This window comes from Oreochromis niloticus, linkage group LG17 (assembly GCF_001858045.2).
Source record: "Oreochromis niloticus isolate F11D_XX linkage group LG17, O_niloticus_UMD_NMBU, whole genome shotgun sequence".
NCBI classification, from domain to species: domain Eukaryota; kingdom Metazoa; phylum Chordata; class Actinopteri; order Cichliformes; family Cichlidae; genus Oreochromis; species Oreochromis niloticus.
Window position 1 is genome coordinate 4,634,354 of NC_031981.2, and position 21,274 is coordinate 4,655,627.

The following is a 21,274-nucleotide window of genomic DNA, read 5'->3' on the forward strand; positions in this document are numbered from 1 at the left end:
CAGGCGGCCTTGGCTCAGTGTGCCTGATTTTTTTGCATTTTGTTTAGGGATCCTTGTGTAACAGTTGAGTTATGTATTCCTGAGTCACCGAAGAAGACCATAAAGGGAGCATAGTAACAAAGGACATATAAAGTGGAGCAGAGTGGCATCAGATTTCTACAATGGTGTAGAACCAGTGGTCAAGTCACTCTTTCAGCTATGCTCAGCATGATTGGCATACATCTCCAGAATCTTAAATGCAGTGGTTAACAGCACCTAAGTCTCTAAGAGATTCTGGTTAAATGAGAGCTTAAGATCTAGTCTAAGCATCACCTTTGCACCATTTATTCCTGTGCAGTCTGTGTTGGCATGTTGTTGCATTTCGTCACATTTCTGATTATGTCTCAGAAAGGCGTAGCTTGAACAGAGAAGTATAAATCCACCTTTACACCTGCTCACACACTAAACTTGGTGCAGATTAGTATCACTTGCTTGAATGCTAATTTGTGCTCTGTTCTGTGTAATGTCCATTTATGCAAGCAAACGTACTTGAGCTTCATCCACACTCTTGATAGTGAAATGTCTGGATATAAGCCAGGTTATTCATGACCTTCTCTTATATATTGAATACTTGTGGTGCTCTGCTTAGGATTAAATTAATATAATAAAGGTTACTCTACGACTAGGAGGCAATAGGACATCTCTACGGCTAAAAAATGACCCTAACAGAGAGATCAATTTGCAGTTCCTCAAATGGCCACGTGAGGCTCGCTTTAAAAATGTCAGACCATCTCAAAAGACTCCAATGTTAAAATGAATAAATTAAAAAAATAAATATATTTAGAGCCTTGATGAAAAAACTTTTTTGGTTACTGTTGCAATTTTTACCTTCATTACAAATGCCCAGTAGGGGAATTTGTATCATGCCCAGCTGTTTGTGTTGCAATAACATTTCAGGAGTCCATGAGATCAAACTGTATACAGGTGTGAAGCTGTATCTGGCAGGGGAGGATTTTTCTATTTGTGCTAGGAAGGCAGTGATCAGCTAACCTCTGCTGCTGTGCTATTACTGCTCTATGTATATTTAGCCAGCTCTACAGTATATAAATAGATGTTATGTGAGCTATCGTGACTACTTTCCAGTATCAAGCTATTATAAAATAAAGGAATACAGCAAGTAATACTTTATATTAATATTTTGTTATTTTCTTCTCCTGCCCTATTTTCTTTGGTCATCAAATTACTTACTACTTTATCTTTATTTACTTATGCGTGCATTAATGCAAAACGGTAATAAGAAAGGAAAACGGATGTGTGTAGAGTGCCCAGGCAGGACCGTGGGGTTATATTACTGGCTGATTTGTTTAGCATGTGTCTCCATGGCATCAGCTTCCTATCAAATTTAATTCTGTATTGAAAGTGCCTTAACGTTCTCCCAGATTGTCCCTGCCCAGTTCAGCCCCATTAGCTGATCATTTAGCACTCCATTCTCTTCAAGCATGGTCACTTTAAAAAAAAAAAGCCTAATTGCTTAAAATTAGGTGCCCAAATGATAGTTTGAAACAGTATGTCATATATGAATAATGGCTATGTTCACTTTTTAAATACAGACAATGGAAAAATGCGCAAGTGTATTTTTAACGGAAAGGAGCAGGGAAAAAAGTTTGCACATATAATATGCATACATGGAGATACTGATTATAAGGTACCTACACCAGCTCAGTGGGTAGTCTGCTAAGGTACTGATTTTTGCTGAATGACCATCAGCTGCTCTTAATCCAGTTTGTTGATCACTATAATGACTTGTAAAGCCTAGTTTGTACAATAAAATCATTATAATTTATGATGGCATGACTTTTATTTCAATAATGGGCAAGAGTAAGCTAATGTAGCTTTGTTAACCTAGCTACATGTGCCTTTTATTTATTTATGTATTAAAAATAAAAGTCCACAGTTGTGTTAGTGGCTCGGTGAGGGTGTCCTTGGTTACAGTACCAACAGCATCGTGAAAACAACATAATCTTTAGAGTTATATTCACTGTTTGACATTTTAGCTTCACAATTATAGATAATACTAGCTAATTGCTACAGCTATGGAAGCTAGGTGTTTGCCCAATCCATAGAAAGCTAACCTAAGCCATAACTAAAGATCTACCGAGCTTCTGTTGCGCAAGATTTAAGACATTAATAGTGCTGAAACTGCAGAAGTATCAGTAGTGGTTTAGGGTTTGTTGTTTGCAGAAGATCATATGATTTTTTTTGTTACTTCAGATATATTAAAAAGCCTACAGAGAACTAAAACTGGCCATGAGTATGCATAATGGCCGTGGACATGGTCCCACACATGCCATTATTATTTTACAGCAGCTTGATTTAAACTCATGTGTCAGCTACTCTCCCTGAGCTCTATTGGTGTTATATGAATTACCTCCTTGCTTTCACTCACACACACACACAAACATTCAAAAACTGTCAGAGAAACCTGTGTGATGAAAAATGTATTTATCAAGAATATGTCACTCAGGAAAAAAAGAAGCTGGATGGATTGCTTTGTGGATCACATCAGTAACATGCATCCTGCAGGAGATTCTTTTTTTATGGATCTGCCTTCCCATCTCTGTTGTTTAGCTATAAATGCAGAACAATGTGGTACAGCAGTTGGTCAAATTAGATATCATCTTTATGCATTAGCTAATGGATCATTTTGAATGAATTAGCCTCATAATCTTGCACATAAAGGTCACTGTGTACTGGTGGGAAATGTGTGTGTGTGTGCATCCTGTGAGTGGTGAACAAACTATCTTAAAAGACAGGAAGATCTTCCAACTGGGCTGGAGAGTAGAGTAAAAGCAGAGAAGAGGAAAGCAGAAGCAGAGGGAGATCTGACATTGATGGTGATGAGGTGGAGGAAGGGCCACGGAGCGGGATCAAGGCAGATGACAGGAGAGGAAGTGTAAGATTTATGAAGGAAGACAGAGAAAGAGGACAAGAAATATTGAGCTGTGGATGAAAAGCCTCGTGTTCTTTCATTCTGTTTGTTTCTTTGCTGCATTTTGTAACGATCACGCTGAGAAGGTTTTTTGTTCTTCGCTCCAGGTTTTTAAAAAAAAATAGCATCAAGGACTTCTAACCAAGTACAACCAATGCTTTAGACCGCACACTTACCAAAAGAGTAGTTTGATCCAGAAGTTGAAGTAATTATGTGCAAAAAAAGAGATGCTTTTCAGAGTAGTAATGACCATTGGAATGTGCAGATTTTTTCATGCAAACACTGCAAACTTTTCCTGAAATCGTTCACGTGACATGTTTCCTTTTCTGGTTTTATTCTCTCCTGCTTGCACTTTGTAAGGTCACTCTCATGGTGTGAACTTTAATCTTTTCCAGAAGATGAGAAAATAAGTGTCAGAAAGTCCAGAAGTGACATTTTATTCCCAACACCTCAGCCACATTTCCTTCACCCAGCACTACAGTAATGGTTAATTATCACCACAAGTAGAACAAACTACTAAAACTAAGTGCTTTGTGAAATGTATGAATTTAGGTAAAGGGGGCAAGACAATCTAGCTTGGCATATAAACTAGAGATTTATACCAGAATACAATGGCAGTTGGTATCCAGTATATGCAACAGACCTGGATTCTATTTGTCAGAATTTAAATTGCCAAGTACACTGATGACAAATTGATAATACAGCAATTAATAATACAGTACAAGCTCTGCAGTCTCAGTGAGCTTGATAAATTCTCGATCTCCCAGATGTTCTAGATCAGCGGTCCCCAACCTTTTTTGCGACACGGACCGGTTTAATGTCAGACAATATTTTCACAGACCAGCCTTTAAGGTATCGCGGATAAATACAACAAAATAAAATGATACAAATGAGACAAAAACTGTGGTATTTTGTAAATATAATAATAAACACAAATTCACTGTGTAATTGTGTAACTTTATTAGCAGCGTTCTCCTGAAATGCGCCAACAACATTGAGAGTAACATCCTCCTCTCCGCCCCTTAATGCTCCCTGGTCACTATGGTAACATTTAAATATTTCTTTCAAAGTAAGACACACAACTACAAGATGGGAAAAGACCCAGGGAAACCGAGTTAACGATAAAAACCCTGAAAACCATAAATTTCACACCCAAGTCTCAACTCTCGCGGCCGGTATCAAACGACTCACGGACCGGTACCGGTCCATGGCCCGGGGGTTGGGGACGGCTGTTCTAGTTGGTGTTCCTCTAGCTTACAATGGCCCTGCAACAAGGACTACTGTCAGTAGCTGCTGTCCAAGACAGGGGAGTTGGGTTTAGTCCAACCTTGAGGTGAGAATCTCACTGGAGAAGTAGCTAAATGACATCAAGCAAGCCACCCAGGTAAACATGAAATTGGAAGACCTTGGGCTAGTTAGCTGGCAGTGGCAAAATTGTCCAAATAAGAGCAAGGGAAGTGCCCACTATTAATTGGTGGCAGATGGAGTTTTTCTCTGAGACAGATGAAAAATAAAAATGCTAAAAAAAAGCCACTTAATATAATTGGCCAACTGTTAATAGACATCTTACCCAAGTAGTCTTTGCGTGGTAAACTCACTTCCTCACTTCCCACTACCCAGGTGCTGTTAATAATATATATGTATGGTAGTTTTCTGAGGTTCTCATCTTAAAAACAACCTTCTCTAATGCTATGACATCCTAATAATATAAGTTATCAGAGATACATCTTTGCCAACATGCAGTGCAAATCAATATAATTTTATTTACCTCATGGCACGGTTACATTTTCTTTAAAAACAAAATCCTACAGATGTATTGAGAAAACCAGCATTGTGGTATTAAATTTAACTACCATATGAATACATATAATCTCAGTGTGCTTTGTACTCATTTTGTTGTTGCAACATGCCAGTTGGCCCTCGCAGATGGTCCCACAGATAAATGTCATGTTGGAAATGTCACAAAAGACAGTTTTACGTGGTCACTCTGCTGGCGGGCCGGCGAGGAGCTGGCAGAGCTTGCACTGTTCTGTGTGTGTTTTGTGTGCATGCAATCCAAGAAGCTAGACCAAAAAATAAATAAATAAAAAATACTGGGTTGTTTTTGCCTGTGTGTGTGTGTGTTTGTATGTTTTCAAGCATTCATAAGCAACTTAATCATGCCAACATCTTCTGTCCCCCACCGAGACACAGCCAGACCTTTTTAATGACAAATATTCTAATTTAGCTTCTAATCAAATGCATACAGAAACGCATCACACTCGCATGCTCCTCACAGCAGGATGTCATGTGTGAAGCAGTCTTATTAGGTAGCTGGATTGGTGTTTACTACACATGACAGCAAATGCTACCAGTGGAACATAGTGCAACGAGATCACTATTTGCAGTTATTTGTACGCCAGTTTTGATACGTGACAAGGGTCGAGTAATTAAAAATAAACTATGTTCAATTAGCTAAAATGTTTCCAGTGGCTAACACTATATAAATTCATCAACTAATTTATTATCACTAACACTGTGCCTTGGAATAATGTTAATAGGCTACTTGCAACCATGCTAATGTTTCAGTCTGTGACCCGTCTACAAAATATAATGTTAAAAATTTAAATAAATCATCTCCCCAAACCATGTCACTGAACTAAAATAAGTCTTCAATGAAGTCTTTGTTTTTGTTAATCTTTTTTGTTTGTTTTTGCACTCTGGTATTAAATTGAGTATTAAGAGTCATGTAATTTTGCTGGTATTGGTACTAACTACTGAACTTGTGGTATCCTGGTATCATGACATTCTTAGAACAAGCAAAAATTTCAGAATTCAGAGAAAAAAAGATCTACATTTTTAAGATTAAATATATAAATTTGCAGAAAAACAAAGTGTCAAATTTGCCAGAAACTGGTTTTCTAATCAATGAATTGTATTGGTTAACCTGTCAAGAAATTCACATTGAGTGACTAACAACACCACTTTCCACTTATAATACTACTTTTTCCCCATAAATCTATTTTTTTCTTTGCCATTTTGGGTGGAAATTTTCAGCTTTTTTAATGTTTTAGAGACTTTTTGACCCCTTTCATCATCTAGCTCATTACACCTCTGATTGTTTTTTCTAATAGAGCTATTCTGTTACCTGTGCTTGCAAAAATACATACAAAGATAATGGAACAGCAACATTCAGAACATCCCAAACTGTTCTTTTTCAGAGACTTTGGTGATTTAGCTACTTGTTACGTAGCTAGCATGCCAGCTACTGAAGCGAGCTTAGTCCTTGCATCACAGCTAGCCACGTAAGTGCTAGCTTAGCCACAAAAGCTTCTCAAACTCTTGCCTATTTTATTTGTAAGATTTACAGGTGTACTTTGTTCTAAAAATGTTCTATACTTAATTTAACAGACAGTGTAGAAGAACTGTATGTAAAAAAAAAAAGTTGTTATAAAAGTCTGTTAGCTCATTCCGTTCGCTAACATTAGTGCAGTTGTCTGCTGCCTCTTAGCTCTCCTCCGAATATTCATCCCTCTATATATTTTAACTTCAGAAGAGAAGGGTATAAAAAAGGAGGGTGCAGGACCACTAATAAGCCACAAAGTCTTTCTCCATTCAGCAATTAACATCTTTCCAGTCACCCAAAGGTCAGTACTGTCAAAACACTGTTGAACAGCACAAAGCAGCAATTTCAACAACATGATAAGCTAAAACTTGTGTTTCTGTGAATTACTGTTTTTCGCTAGCGTTGGCTACTTATCACTTCCATTTCTGTAGAGCTCTTGCCTTCTTTTTTACAGCCAACCAAATTAACTAAACATTAACTTCCCTATGTGGTAAATGGACCATTACTCCTGAATGACTGTGTCATATTAATTTAATGTCATTAATTTATTGATTGATTAAGGAGTTTTGTATTTTCTACTACTTGAGGAGTGGGAAAACAGGAGAGTGCAAAGTGTGTTTTAATTCTGTGATAGTGGCAGACATCTGCAGATGTTACACTCGGTGCTTTGTGAATGTGGATTTGTGTGAATGTGTATGTGTGTTTACAGAGTTGCCAATCAGAACATCCAAGTGTGAGGTTTACCTATTTGGGCTGAGCCTTTTTTTTGTTCCGGAGCGTAAATGTGATGCAGTTCTGCGTTCATATGCATTCATTTGAAAAATAGGCCAGTTCCCAAGAGAGTCACTGTCTCGCTGTTTCCGTCTGTCTCTCTTTCATGCACTCCCTCCCGATATATGTCTCTCTTTCTCTCTCCCCATATCTTTTCTTATCTGTCCAATTGTTCTTGTTTTTACACCCACGTCCCTTGTTTTCTATTTTCTCCATCCATTCAGTCTTCTTCTCACCTTTCAGTCTTTTTCTCACTTACTTCCTGCTTTCGCTCTCTCTCCCTTTATACATGCCTCCTGCTGTTTCTCTGCTCTGACACCTTGTCTCTTACTCTCTTACTCAGTGAATCGGTCACTCAGTCACGTGCAAACACTTGCTCGTACATGCGCACCCACACACTCACTGCATTCCCACTCACATACACACACACTTAACACTTGTTTGCTCGCTTCATCTCCTCATTTCACTGCTGCCTTATAGCTGATCCTTCAGCTGCCTCTAAATCCATACTATTAGGTTACATAATTAGATCAGTGCTCTGCCAATAAGTAGCACTCTGTTAGAGCTTCCTTGAATATAGCTTGGAGAACCCTTCCCTCTACTCTTCTTTCACACCCCAACGCACATGTTTACTTTTCTAGCCTATAAATATAGGTAATAGAGCAATATGTAACTACTTGTATTTGAATACAGGTAGTTATATGCCTGTCTTTAAACTAAACAAAAGATAAAAGGCCTTCTTACAGGGTCTGTGTGACAGTTTAATTAGACGTTTAAGCATTGTCTGGTCTGATTTGCATTCAGTTACATCAGCTGTATGAACATAAAAATTTTAGGGTTGCCGGTTTTGATGGAAGGGAGGAAATTTTTGCTTGTACATTCTGATATGCATCATACATAAGCTATAATTATGCTTAGATTAAAATTAACCAAGTGACGAATAACAAAGTAACAAAAAACTTGTTACTTGTTGCTCAGCTATAAGGTTTTTATTTTTCTACACAGACAGTATGAAAGATGGATGGAAGGAAGGATGTGACTGTAAAACACTCCCTCATTGGCAAACGTCTTGTGACAACAGATAATCCTACATTTTAAAACATGGCATAACCAAGATCTACAAACCCAACTTAATTCTTTATTCAGTATGACTCAACACGGGTGTCTAGCCTCATAAACCCATTAGGAAAGTGTTTTCCCATAAACCTCTGGGGGACCAGAAGGCTTTTTGGAACCACAGCTATCGCCACCTGGTGGTCTTCAGATAGAATGCAGGTTTGTAGGCACTTCTACAGAAAAGACTGCAACCAACTGTAGACTCTGCATAACTATAGACTCTAAATGAAAGTCTTTTTGGAGCCATAAGCTAATGCTAGTGTTAGCTAGCTATTGGATTTTTTTTCCTTTGGTTGTTTTTTTGTTTTGTTTTTTCCTTTTGTTGTTGTTTATTGTGGAGGGTTTTCTTATATGCGCTCAAGTCTGCATATTTGCCCATAATCCTATATTCTGCCAAATATGTACAAAACGTTTTAGTTAGCAAGACAAATCCATGAATTACCCAAGAAACGCTGAAATGCATCTTTAATTATCCAAACACTGAAGACAACCTTGCTTACATATATTTTTTTCTTTAGATAACTTATAAAAAAAAGTGCCACTAACGAGGTTTTGTGTTAGGAACATGCTTATTTCTGCTGTTTAGCATTTCAACATTCGACGGGGGAGCAATAGAGCTAGACAACCTCAAGGTACACGGTAAGGAGCTGCAGTTTGTGTTTTCACTATGTCACCAAGAATGACTGCTTTTCTGTGCAGCTTGCTTATTTGATAAAACACTGTTTGTTTTTACTAGAATATAATATTTTTTTAAGACAAAATGGCTTATGCCAGGGATGGGCCACAAAAGGAACTGTCACACTAATAAGCTTATTGTTGTGGCCCTCCACAACAGTCCCAGTTTCTCATGGTGGCCCTTTGGGAAAATCAACTGTCCATCCCTTGCCCATGCTCTCAACATCAGGAGCAAACTGCACAATAAAACTCTATAATTCCCTGGAACATACATGTCTTCAAAACCTTTGGGATACTTTGTAGAAATGTATAAGTGACTTGTACTTAATAGGCTTAAACACTGAAAGCTACCAGCATGGCACTGTAAGAAGACCTGATGTGTCCTTCCAAAGAGTCAGCAGCCTCCAAGACAATCCTGTAAGGTGACAGTAAATGTCAAGCATGAGTAAGAGGTGTCCTCTCATCACCACCCATGTCAAATGTGCAAGGATCAGTAGGGAGCCATCGAATTCAAGAGTGAGACAGTTTTTGTCTGTTGTTTTAAAATAAGAAACACTTGTACTCATTTTAAAAAGGAGTGCTAATCCATGTTTCCATTTTCAGACAGGTCAGGGCCAGATCACACCTTCTGTTATGTGCTTTATGCCAACACTTCACACCACAGCAGGGTCAGACTGGGCCTGAAAATACTGTTTTGTTTTGTTTTGCTGTTTTACCCAGACCAACCAGCCACAACCACACCACAGATATTCCACCATGCCCACCTCATCAACACATATACAAACACACTACCCCTTAGCACACTTACAGACATAATGCATGGATACTCTAGGCCATGCTAACACTACATACATCTATTTTAGGAGCGAGGGAAAGGTTTGAAACCAGCAGGTGTAATGCATCATTTACAGTATTTGGACATAGGGAATCAATCATAATATCATTTCCATTCTTTAGTTGCACAAAAAAAGACTAACAATGTTTAATGAAGAAAAAAAAAAAAAGAAACCACTGCACTGCAGCCCTCGTGTTGCAAAAACAGTGAGGGCCTGGAAACAGAACATTCTCTTAGCAGATCTTACTAATTAAAGGTTTCCTACTGTAGCTTTTTCCAGCGCCACTTTTTGTGCTTTGCTTCTAAACTGTGTCTTTAATTTAGAGACTTTTATGGCACAGAATGGCTGCATAGTTTCGAAAGTTTGCAGATGATGTAATAATTACAGGACAGTAAAAGATGAGGTCCTGACTCTCCTGTGACTACGCTATAGCCTGTTTCCACTAGCTCAGCTCTTACAGGTGCTTTGAAGTTTTTCTCTCAAAGGCTGCTCTGATTGTTAACAGAAATGAAAGCAAGAAGATTTTATGAAACAGCCCTCTGAAATTACCTCAGACTGCTGTTTCATTCAAACCCTACATGGAGTATTTCCTGTCGCTCTGTGATGTGTGCTAATAGCTGACAACTAGTGGGTGTTTTAGACTGAGAGGTGTCACTTTGCATGAGCAGTGACACCTGAAACCCTTCAGGTTTGTAGCGCAGCAGAAAAGCTATGAGAAGTAACAGATTTCCCTGATATCGTAAAGGGGGGAAATGCCAAGAAACAACACATATAGCACAAAGATTTACACTTAACCATGACACTACAAATTGATTTCATTATCAAATAAACAGACTGGCTTAATTTGGAACCACGCTGTTCATACACAGAAAGTATTACCCAGAAATTAACTGAAGAACATTACATCCCGGCATCCTGCACTACAGTGCTCTCAATGTGACACCTTGCCATCCAGTGAGGAATGTCCATGGGAATACTGAGCTGCTTCACTTCTTTGTACATCGATCTCTTATACCAGAGTACCAGTCTGTCTCCTGCTCGAGCGCTGTCATAAGCAGCCTGCTATTTGCAGGTGAGCAAATATACAGAAGGAAAAAGAAAACATTCTTTGTTTTCCTTTCCTTATAAATGTATTGCTGTGGAAAGACATTCAGTTGAAAATTAGATACTTCAATAAATACCATCCATTCAAACGTTTTTGTTTATTCTTGTTAGGTTTGTGGGGGGACTGGAGCCTATCCCAGCTATCATAAGTTAAGAGGTTGGGTACATCCTGGTCAGGTCGCCAGTCTGGCGCAGGGCTAACACAGAGAGACAGACAACCATTCACACCTATGGGTAATGTAGAATTACCGATGAACCTAACCCCAATAACTGCATGTCTTGAGCCACCCCTCTTTTTCTTTTTTTTCCTTTTTTTAAAGATTGCTGGGAAAATGGGAAATACATTTCCCATGGGAAATACAGCAATTTATTGAAACATCTACAAGTTTGTACAGTTCTGACCGGCTGGGATGTCAATATTTTGGATGACCACCTTAATTCTTCATCACAGTCTGAGCTTTCTTAGGTAGCTTTCTTGTCATTTCTTTAACTTTAGTCTTCAGGAATAGATCTCCAGACATTCAAAGGTCTTTTTTGATGTTGTTTGCCTTTTGTTGTGTTCTCTGTCAAGATGAATCCACACTGCTTCAATAATGTTGATGTCCGGGCTCTGGGGAGGCCAGTCCATGACTGTTAGTGTGTTTGTGTGTTTTTCTGTCAGGGTATGCTTTTACAGCATTGACAGCATGTTTGGGATCATTGTCATGCTGAAAAAGTATGCAGTCAGTTGCTTTCCAGATGGTATTGCATTGTGGATCAAAACCTGATGGTACTATTCTATCTTTATAATTTATAAATCAGTTTTGACAAGAGCTCCAACACCACTGGCTGAAATGCCACCCCAAAACATGACATGGCCTCCGCTATGTGTTAAAGATGGCTGTAGTGTAGACACTCACATAAATAAATAAAAGTAAAAACACGATTTTGAAATTTTTTTTAACCCTGTAATGCCCTCTGTATCATATTTGATACATGAGTCTCTGAGACCTCTATCTCATCAACATGATCAATACTTGCCATAATTTCAAAATGTTATGGACAAAACTCTTTTTTTTGTCTAAAATTAACATTGTTGTTAACAAAAAGTTGCCAAAAAAGCCCAATGTATCAAATGCGATACAAAAAATATATAATACATATATATTAAAGAAATATCATACACAACATGATATAGCAAAAAAAATGTGGATTTTGTTATAAGGGTTATTAAACATCTCAGTTCCAAAAAATCAAAATTTTCTGCTGATTTTTTGATGGGTTGGGTCTTACAGGGTTAAAGTTGATTTATCAACTTATAGATGAGTAGTTCTTTATATATTATGTTTCTCACTTATTTCTTTCTTTATTTTTTTTCCATTGAGATTTCATCATGACACCTTAGAATGACACCGTAGCACTTGATGATGGATAACGATGTCTTTTAGAAATCAGATGGCCATGTTTGCCTCTCAAGCGTCTCTTTGGGGCTTTTAAAAGCCTGAAATGCCATTTCGGAGATGCTTTTAACATTTAACACAGGCCGTGCTTCTTGGCACTGTGGTCAAAAAATGATCATTTTGTTTCTGGAGGCTGTTATTCACAGTACTTTTTAAGTCAGAACACAATGTGTGCGCGTGTGTGTGCGTGTGTCTGTGCTGTAATCAGGAAGATGCAGGGCTGGAGATGGAGCACAGCGGGCTGTACTGCTGAGAACAGAAATAGTGCTTTTACTCCTGCTGCTGCTCCAAAACCGACTCATTTCTCGCGTGTGTGTGTCCATTAAGCACATGCATTTTTGCCGCCATATATCTCAGTCTGCAGAAGCCTAATAATTCCATCAAAACATTTATCACCTCATGCACCTTATAAGACTGTAGGTCATGCTTTTAAACCCGAGTTTCACACCATCTCATTTCCTTTTCTGTTCTGGTTCTGTCTGAGTGGATACCATGGCAGAAAAAGTAAAGTGTTATTATGCAAATCCCTCAAATGAATGTCTTTGTTTTGGGAAAGAGAGAGAGAGAGAGCCAAGAACACGAGAGAGAGAGAACAAGAGAGAGATAACGATGCTTTTGAAGAGATGAAAAGCAGAATGCTAATTCTGAGCTGCCTTTAGAGACACAGACAGGCAGACAATGCTGTAGATTTATTTGAGCTTTTTCTTAATGAGTCTTACCTTCTTTGTATTTGTGTTGCATTCTCTCAAGGTTGCTGAGTCCCCATCTATTGAATGTGCTTGCACGCGTTGTGTTCATTTTGGGTAATGATGTGTTTTCTGCCTATGAGCGCATCATTTCGATGGCTATACTTTAAACAGACTGCCTGGAGGTGTTTACTTTAAAGACTCCCTGCAGGTGTGTGCATTTTGTCTCATTGTTTTCTACATGCTTGCCCTTTTGGTTTTTTTACTCGTCTTTCTTAGTTACAAAGTAGCAAAGTTGAAATGGGAAATGGACTCTGTGAAGGTGTCTGTATTGTTGACCGCAGCCTGCTTAGAGCCTTGTTGATGATGATTGCTGTTAATCTGCACACGTGGAGCAACATGGTGCCAGAGTTGCAAGTATAATTATATTATATGAGAGATGAAGAGAGAGCCTATTTATAACTGATCGCTAGCTGTCTCTAGTGGAGCGACTGGTGCTCAAATAGAGAGACTGGGGTTGGTGGATGAGTGAATTGCTCTTAAGAAGAGAGGCTGTGATTGGCGTGTTGACTTAAAGATTGATTGCAGTTTTATATATGTTTCTGTTTGATATTTATACTTTAATATAACCATAATATTATGCTGAGACTGCTTAATATTTCTCCAAATACAATTATATAGTACTTGAAATACTTTGTAGGGTTTTTGCCTTACAATATGCCTTGAAGCGACTGTAGTGATTTGATGCTTTATTAATAAAATTGAAATGAATGTGTAATAACAGTGTAATAACAGTTCTTCATGAAAATGCCTAAAAATGGTTTTTTGTTTACTCTGCACACTAACATAAAATGTTTCCAACTATATTCAAACCCAGAGAATGTAAGGCAGTTTGAAATGTTTATTTTCATAAAGTGGTTTAACTTTTAAATTCTGGCACAAATTCAGAAATTCCTCCACAAATAGTTGCTGCAGGGCAGTGATTTCACTGCAAACTGACTTAATAACTTGGCAGCATTTTTTTTATATAGAAATATAGCCAGAATACAACAAGTTGGCAGTCAGGTAACTCAAGTCTGTTGCAAAGAAACATTTCACGGACAAGTTGGACTCATAGGCAGAGACTAACTAAGATTGATTGCAATGTGTTGCCAATCTGTCTGTGTTTATAGACAAAAAGGATACTCTTGACCTATTTTTATGCTTCGTTTTTCCTCTTATTATTCTCTAACTTTGCTTTTTTCTTTTGTCTCTCATGTCACACAGGTACTACAGTGCCACCATCCTGCAGATGTCAGGAGTGCGGGATGACAGGTTGGCAATCTGGCTGGCTGGACTCACAACCCTCACCAACTTCCTGTTTACTCTGCTTGGAGTGTGGCTGGTGGAGAGAGTGGGGCGTAGGAAGCTCACCCTAGGCAGCATCATAGGTAAGGCAAAAGGAGGAGGAGACTTGAGCTGTCCAAATCAACAAAAAATATTAAAAGTTGTTTTTGTGCGCTCTGTTTGTTATTTACTTTTCTTTCTTCTTTTTTTGACAGGCACGTGTTTGAGTTTGAGTCTGTTGGCCATCGGTTTCTTGGTGTCTGCACAGCACAGTCCCCCTGTCACCTACCACCCATTAGACCCCGCCATGGCCAACTCTACCTGCTCCAAGTACCAGTGAGTACTTTATCCACAGGCCTGTGGTGTTTCAGTTGTGTCTTACAGTATGTGGTATTATTACATAAACAGAATCTATCAGTGTTAAGTTTTCTTAGCTTTCTCCAACAACAGGTTATCTTTTCTTTTCTACAGTTATTCTGATTGCTCCACCGTTCACCATTTTAGCTGCAGATTATTAAAAAAAACACTATTTGAGCAATAAAGACCATTTACCCAGAGGATTTAATATGGTGGTATCAAAAGCAAGTCTTTTAGGGAACACGTTAAAACACTAATATATGTTGTAATTACTCAATAGCCATTATACTAAACTGTGGAATTGAGATTTACTTCATTATGGGATTATTCCATGTAAAAAAATGATAACAACAGGGATTTTCATTCCAGTATGTAACCTACATTACATGGACATAAAAGCAATCAGCATGGCTGTGGAAACCCATGCTGTGAAGCTCCCGGTGCACAGTTTTTGTGCTGATGTTAATGCCAGGTGAGGTTTGGATTTCTGCAGTTATTGAGTTAGCAAATCATTGGTGACTTATATGCACTATGAGCCTCAGCATTTGGTGACTCGCTCTGTAATTATGCAGTCTGCCACTTCATGACTGACTTAGGAACTGCTGTGGTTCCTAAATGCTTCCACTTTGCAATAATACCACTTACAGTTTATTATGGAAGAACGAAGGGAAAACGAGAGAAAAAATGTTAAAATCTGACTTGTTTCAACAGTGGCAAACTATTACAGCACCATGCACAGATTCGTTGAGCTTTTTGTTAGTAAAGGCAGACTGCATGGCTAGGTTGATTTTACACCTGTGGCAATGGGACTGAAAGCACCTTAATAACACATTGATGCTTGAGGTCAGTAAGAAGTCCTTAAAACTGAAGCATGCAAAAGGACCTGGATCACAGAGGCTCCAAGGCTCAATTATTCCTTCTTCCTATCTACCCATGCATGAATCCATTCATCCATTTCAGGTCACGGGAGAAGTGTAGGCAGAGATGCCCAGATCTTTCTCTCCCTGGCCAACTCCTCAAACCCAGATGGAAGAGATGGCTGGGGAGACGCATTCCCTCCTCTCTCCTCTCTCCTCTTGGTCAGACATGTCCAAAACACCTCACCTAACAGGTGTCCAAGGAGAAAGCCATCCTATTCAGATGCACTGAGACCCTGAGAGCCTCTGTTTTGCCAGCACTTATGAATTGGAACATGTTGACGTTCCAAACCATAAGTGCTCAGCATCCATTACCATATTAATACAGAAGTACCCATGCATCGGAGCACACCAGTCTTCAAACGTGCCCTTCATTTTGATCTCAACTGAATGTAAATCACCTGGTTTTCAAGTGGTTTTTTCCAACTGGATATTGCATTTTTATGGCTTGCAACCAAGTTCTGGGGTATAACCACTAGAGTAGCTTTCTCCAGGACCAAAAGACATACTCAGACACACATGCATGCACGTACATGGTGGAAAGAGATCCAGCTACACTATCAAACCTAGTAATGAGGGTTGTTATTTCCCTTCAGGATGTGAGGAGTAGGCATGACTTTAGACCTCCGAGTCCCTGTGAATTACTCCCTCTGATAATCTAGCACATATGAAGGAAAATACAGATTTCTGTGTTTGTATTAAGGTGTCACACTCTGCAGAAGGTTAGAGGAAAACACAAAGCAGTACATTTGGTATTGTAGCATAACTTAAAATGGTAAACAAGAACCAAAAATGGGGGTGCTGGCATGAGAAAGCTACTGTTGACCTTGGAGCACTTCTGTTCTTAGTAAAAGCACTTAGTATTTTGCAGTTTTAGAGGGTGTAGCAGAGGACACTAAGTGGTGGAAAGAGAATAAAACCCTCCTAAAAGAATTTTTGTGGTGAAGTTCCTGCAGGTTTTTACACGTACGTTAATACAGATCTAGATTTCTCTGAGTACTCAGAGGTCAAAATTAGTGCCTGCATAGGTGTTGGAAATTGTGGTCAATTATTTTACATAATAAATGTAATTAAATGATTTTAACAGTTATGCAATTCATCATCTAACATCTGTCACTCCCATTTCACTCGACTGGCCCCAGCAGCAGCAGAAGGCAGGCGGGGAGCCAGAGTTTGTTTCCGAATGAAACAGTCATCAGATGCCTCCATGTTGCAATTTACTCTCACTTACACAGAGACGAGATGAAGCTCATGTGTAACGCCAGCCTTTCATCACAACGACGGGCAATGCCTAATGCACTCGCTGTCCTGCGACCACACGCTATAACCCAGACCGCCACACACACAGAAACGCAGGGATAATTTGAAGAGATGAGTGCTTTTACCACACTGGAAAAGCTTTACTGAATTCACTTTGCTTCATATGAACCCACACGCATCCCTTCACTGACCACAGCAGCATCAACAGAGCACCAGAACCACCAGTAGCCTCTTAAGTGCTTTGGTGCTCAGATGTCCCATTTAAAGATGTTTTCTTAACGTGCTATTTTGGGGTTTAACTAAGGAGAGCTAAAGCCCTTTACGCACTGGACACATAACATTTGTGCAAATATTTTATGTTTTACAAATATTTTTTTGACTCACCTGGTCTTAACTCAGTCATTTATACTGACCGTGTACCTTGAGTTGGCTATCGTTTGGTGGAGTGGGTTGTCCACTAATTCCAAGGGTGAAGGTTGCTCCTGATGGAAAGCGCTAAGGTTAAAGGGGAGCTATCATAGATAGAGAATTTTACTTATAGGGATTTCTAGACGAGCTCCCTGCTTTTCTATTGGGAAAGGGTTTGATCCTTTTAGGACCTATCTACATTATGCTTACTTTTGTCACCAGATAAATATAAAATATGGTATAAAATATATGTATATAGTAAATATAATATAAAACATATGGTATAAAATGTATGTATAAAATATACATCTTAGTCTCCTGAACTGTCCATGAGTAGTACAGTGGTGTTACAGTGGGGAAATTGCCATCTATGACATAACCAGCCTCACACAACCATTACCTCACGCTAATAAAAGCCCTTAGGAGTGCTACCATTTCATTAGCGTTACATTACTGCTTGGCTAGCTAGCCTGACCTGCTAATGTCTCTGGGATTTTTTTTCTTTTTATAAAAACAGATGTTTAATTGGCTTTAGCTTTGCTAATACTTAACAATATCTATATCACTGTTACAGATACTTTTAAGCAGCTAATGCTAAGTGGTTATATCTTTCTCCTCACCCTCCTGCAGTAGTTACTTTTTAATACATGGTGCTATTTTCATCCTTAACCTCAGCGTGAAATTAGAGAAAGGCTTCCCTGGAAGCTACGGGCAATAAAAATAGATCTCTCAAGCAGAGTGTGTATTTCATGACCTACCTCGAACCTGATGAAATAACATGGGGAAAGATGAGTGCACCCTTGTGAAGCTGTTCAGTTGAAACACTCAAAAATAAGGACTGCTCATCAAGAAACAGACCGCAGAATATGATAATGTGATAGGATGTAGTTTAAATTAACAAAGCTGGGAACAGGACAGGAAAAGAAATGTAATGATAGTGAATCCCACACAGTGGGGACGAATGTCTCATACATTTACTGATTTTGGTGAGAGATGTGTGCCTCAGTTAGATGGGCGGATAGCTGTTTTTCTGTTATATTCACGTCTTGTCCAGTAGCAGCAGGTACGCTTACATTCATATTGAACTTTTACAAGGAGTTTTGTCAGCATCCTATAGAGGAAAGGCAGACGTAAAAGAATGTGATTACAAGCTGCCGTTTTATTGATTGTCTTTAGAGCAATGAGAGGTAATGCGTGTTGCGTCTGCTGTTAGGGTGTGCGAGCCGTGCATGCTGGATCCTGGATGCGGCTTCTGTTATCGTGAGAATGGCTCAGCGCTGCTCACCTCCTCCTGCGTGCCAGTCAATAAGGCCTCCACCGAGCACGCAGCATGGGGCAGGTGAGTCACAGGATGCAAAGTGAGCATGTGGAAGTGCATTAGGATGCAGTGAAATAACACATCTCACCTTTAACTGCCCCCCCCCCCCAGTTTTAGGAGGGACTGGTAAAGACTAACAAATGTGCCTGCCTCTTATAGATGCTCCAACTCCACCCTGATGAGAGATCAGACCTACTGGGCCTACAACTACTGCCCCACCTCCTTCTCCTGGTTGGTTTTACTGGGACTGGTGCTCTACTTGGCTGCCTTTGCGCCGGGTGAGAGACTGAACCTTAGTTTTAGTCCCCATGAGATCCAACACCAGGCTGCTTTTGGGGAAATCAAAACAAACAATAAGAAAAAAAAGAACCATAAATTGAACATAATTTTTTTGAATTCTGAAAATGCAGTGTGGGACAAAGCACACTATATTCTGATAGCCTGCCAAAGCTAAACCTCGCTGTGTTGGACTTTTAGCTGCAGATGTGTTTGCCTGAGTGCTTACCAGAGTTAACAGGATCCATTGTAATCCTAACAAAGCACTAACCCATCGGCTGCTGTCTAAACTCTTAGTCAGTGTACTGTTCATTGTTTAGAGTCCAGGAATGCAGATACAGTTTTTAAAACGCAAATAAAAAGGTAGATCATAGTCTCATAGCTAAACAGAGCCAGTAGTTATAAAATTGCATTTTGGCGTACATGTTTTTATTTTATTTTCCACATGGACTGTTTACCTGTACGCTGCCAAAGCCTGCATAAATTTGCCTGGTCAATACTACTCAACCTACAAAAGGAATCAGAAGCTGACCGCAAATCAAATATCTTTTTACTTGTATGTAGATGCTGCATATTGAGAGAGCTTTTCTGCTTCTGTCAAATTCAACTACCGTCTTTGTTTCTGTTATAGGCATGGTAGCACTTCATAACACAGCCCACAACTGATTATGTAATTTTTCTACATTTACCATGTAATTCTTCTTAATTGAGAGTCTAGGGAGAAGAAAGGGGACGCAAATCAAACTTCATGTATTTTTTATTTAATTAGTAACTTTGGGGTATTTTAAAGTAAAGGAAAACCAAGATTTCCTCTTTGTGGTATCCTCTCCTTGTCTTCTTGGATTGGAATTCCCGGGGTCTAATAGGGGTATGGGCTGTATTATAAAGCCGCAGTCCCCAACCTTTTTTGCGCCACGGACCGGTTTAATGTAAGACAATATTTTCACGGACCGAGGTGAGGTGTTGTGGATAAATACAACAAAATAAAATGATACGACCAAGACAAAAACTGCGGTATTTTGTAAATATAATAATAAACGCAAATTCACTGTGTTATTGTGTAACTTTATTAGCAGCGTCCTCCTAAAATGCGCCTACAACATTGAGAGTAACATCCTCCTCTCTGCCCCTTAATGCTCTCTAGTCGCTATGGTAACCCGTAATTCTTTCAAAATAAGACACACAACTACAACACGGGAAAAGACCCTGGGAAACCGAGTTAACGGTAAAAACCTTGAAAACTATAAATTTGCCCGGTACCAAACGACTCACGGACTGGTACCAGTCTGTGGCCCGGGGTTTGGGGACCGCTGTCATTAAGTATCTACACCTCCCGTTCTTCCATTGTAATCTCACATAATTTTGAAATATACAGAGTGTAGAACATTTGAGTTTTGAATTTTTTACCTGTCTGAAATGTCTAAAATAAGTTGTACACTGTATTATGAAGTGCTGCTGACAAGACTTAAACAAAATATAGTGCAGTTCTCCATCCATCTCAAATCTCCACCTCTTAATCAAGTGGTCCCACAGCTCATTCTCACTTCTCTGTCGCAGGTATGGGTCCAATGCCATGGACCATCAACTCTGAGATCTATCCTCTTTGGGCAAGGAGCACAGGGAACGCCTGTGCAGCAGGGGTCAACTGGACCTTCAACATCTTGGTGTCTCTTACCTTCCTCCACCTGGCTCAGTACATCACCTACTATGGTCAGTTTCTGTGTGGGAAAGTGTAAGGAAATAATTACCTTGAGAGATTTTATCCTTTATTTTTTACACGTAAGAGGTATTTTCGTGTTTCCATTAAGAGCAATAAGGACAGAACAGCTTGCTGATACCCTGAAGTGATGCTTTCTTCCACCCATCTTGCATACCTCCTCAGTCAGTGTAGCACAACAGCAGGTTTCCCCTCACACAGGAAGGAGCTGACCTTTGGCGGAGTTGGAGATCAATCAGTCAGGGGTGATTGTGGAGGCATCCTGAGATCCACTGGGTTAATTATCGATTCTGAGTCATTCACCAATTCATCTGCTTGATAGCAATCATTAACTAAAAGCGGGGCAAATAATGTCAAAGCTGGGAAAACACAAGATGTTGTCTTGTTAAATCTTAAAGCGCACTCGGCTGCAACTTAAAAATGTCACTGTGCGTTGACAAGAAGAAAATACAGACCATGGTTGCCACAAAATCTCATTAAACCTGTGTCAGTCTTTTCGTATGAACCCTTATTTTCATTTGTCACATAGTTATTTGTTTCCCATTAACCCTGCTGTAAGGCCACATTGACAGGGGCCTTTTACTTATACTCCACATTTATCATAGGACCAACAGTTTGAAAGCAGTGTTGCAAAAACATTTTCATTCTTCACCACACACGTCCCTAGAAGTGCGTGGGCAGTCGTGGTCTAATATTAGCTGCCCGCGGGATCTGTTGTCACCATCGGTGTTTCTTTTTCTGGCAGTGAATGAAAACAAGCAAATCATTTTATAAG

At 39.3% G+C, this 21,274-nt stretch overlaps 1 protein-coding gene across 1 annotated transcript in view; it reads left to right on the forward strand.

The window, feature by feature from the left end:
* LOC100706209 (proton myo-inositol cotransporter) overlaps positions 1-21,274 on the forward strand; it is an 83,964-nt gene that overhangs the window by 59,374 nt on the left and 3,316 nt on the right. The window contains exons 5-9 of the mRNA XM_003445080.5: positions 14,187-14,350; positions 14,462-14,582; positions 18,402-18,527; positions 18,666-18,784; positions 20,340-20,492. Coding sequence (XP_003445128.1) covers positions 14,187-14,350; positions 14,462-14,582; positions 18,402-18,527; positions 18,666-18,784; positions 20,340-20,492 — 683 coding nt within the window. The remainder of the gene's footprint in view (positions 1-14,186; positions 14,351-14,461; positions 14,583-18,401; positions 18,528-18,665; positions 18,785-20,339; positions 20,493-21,274) is intronic.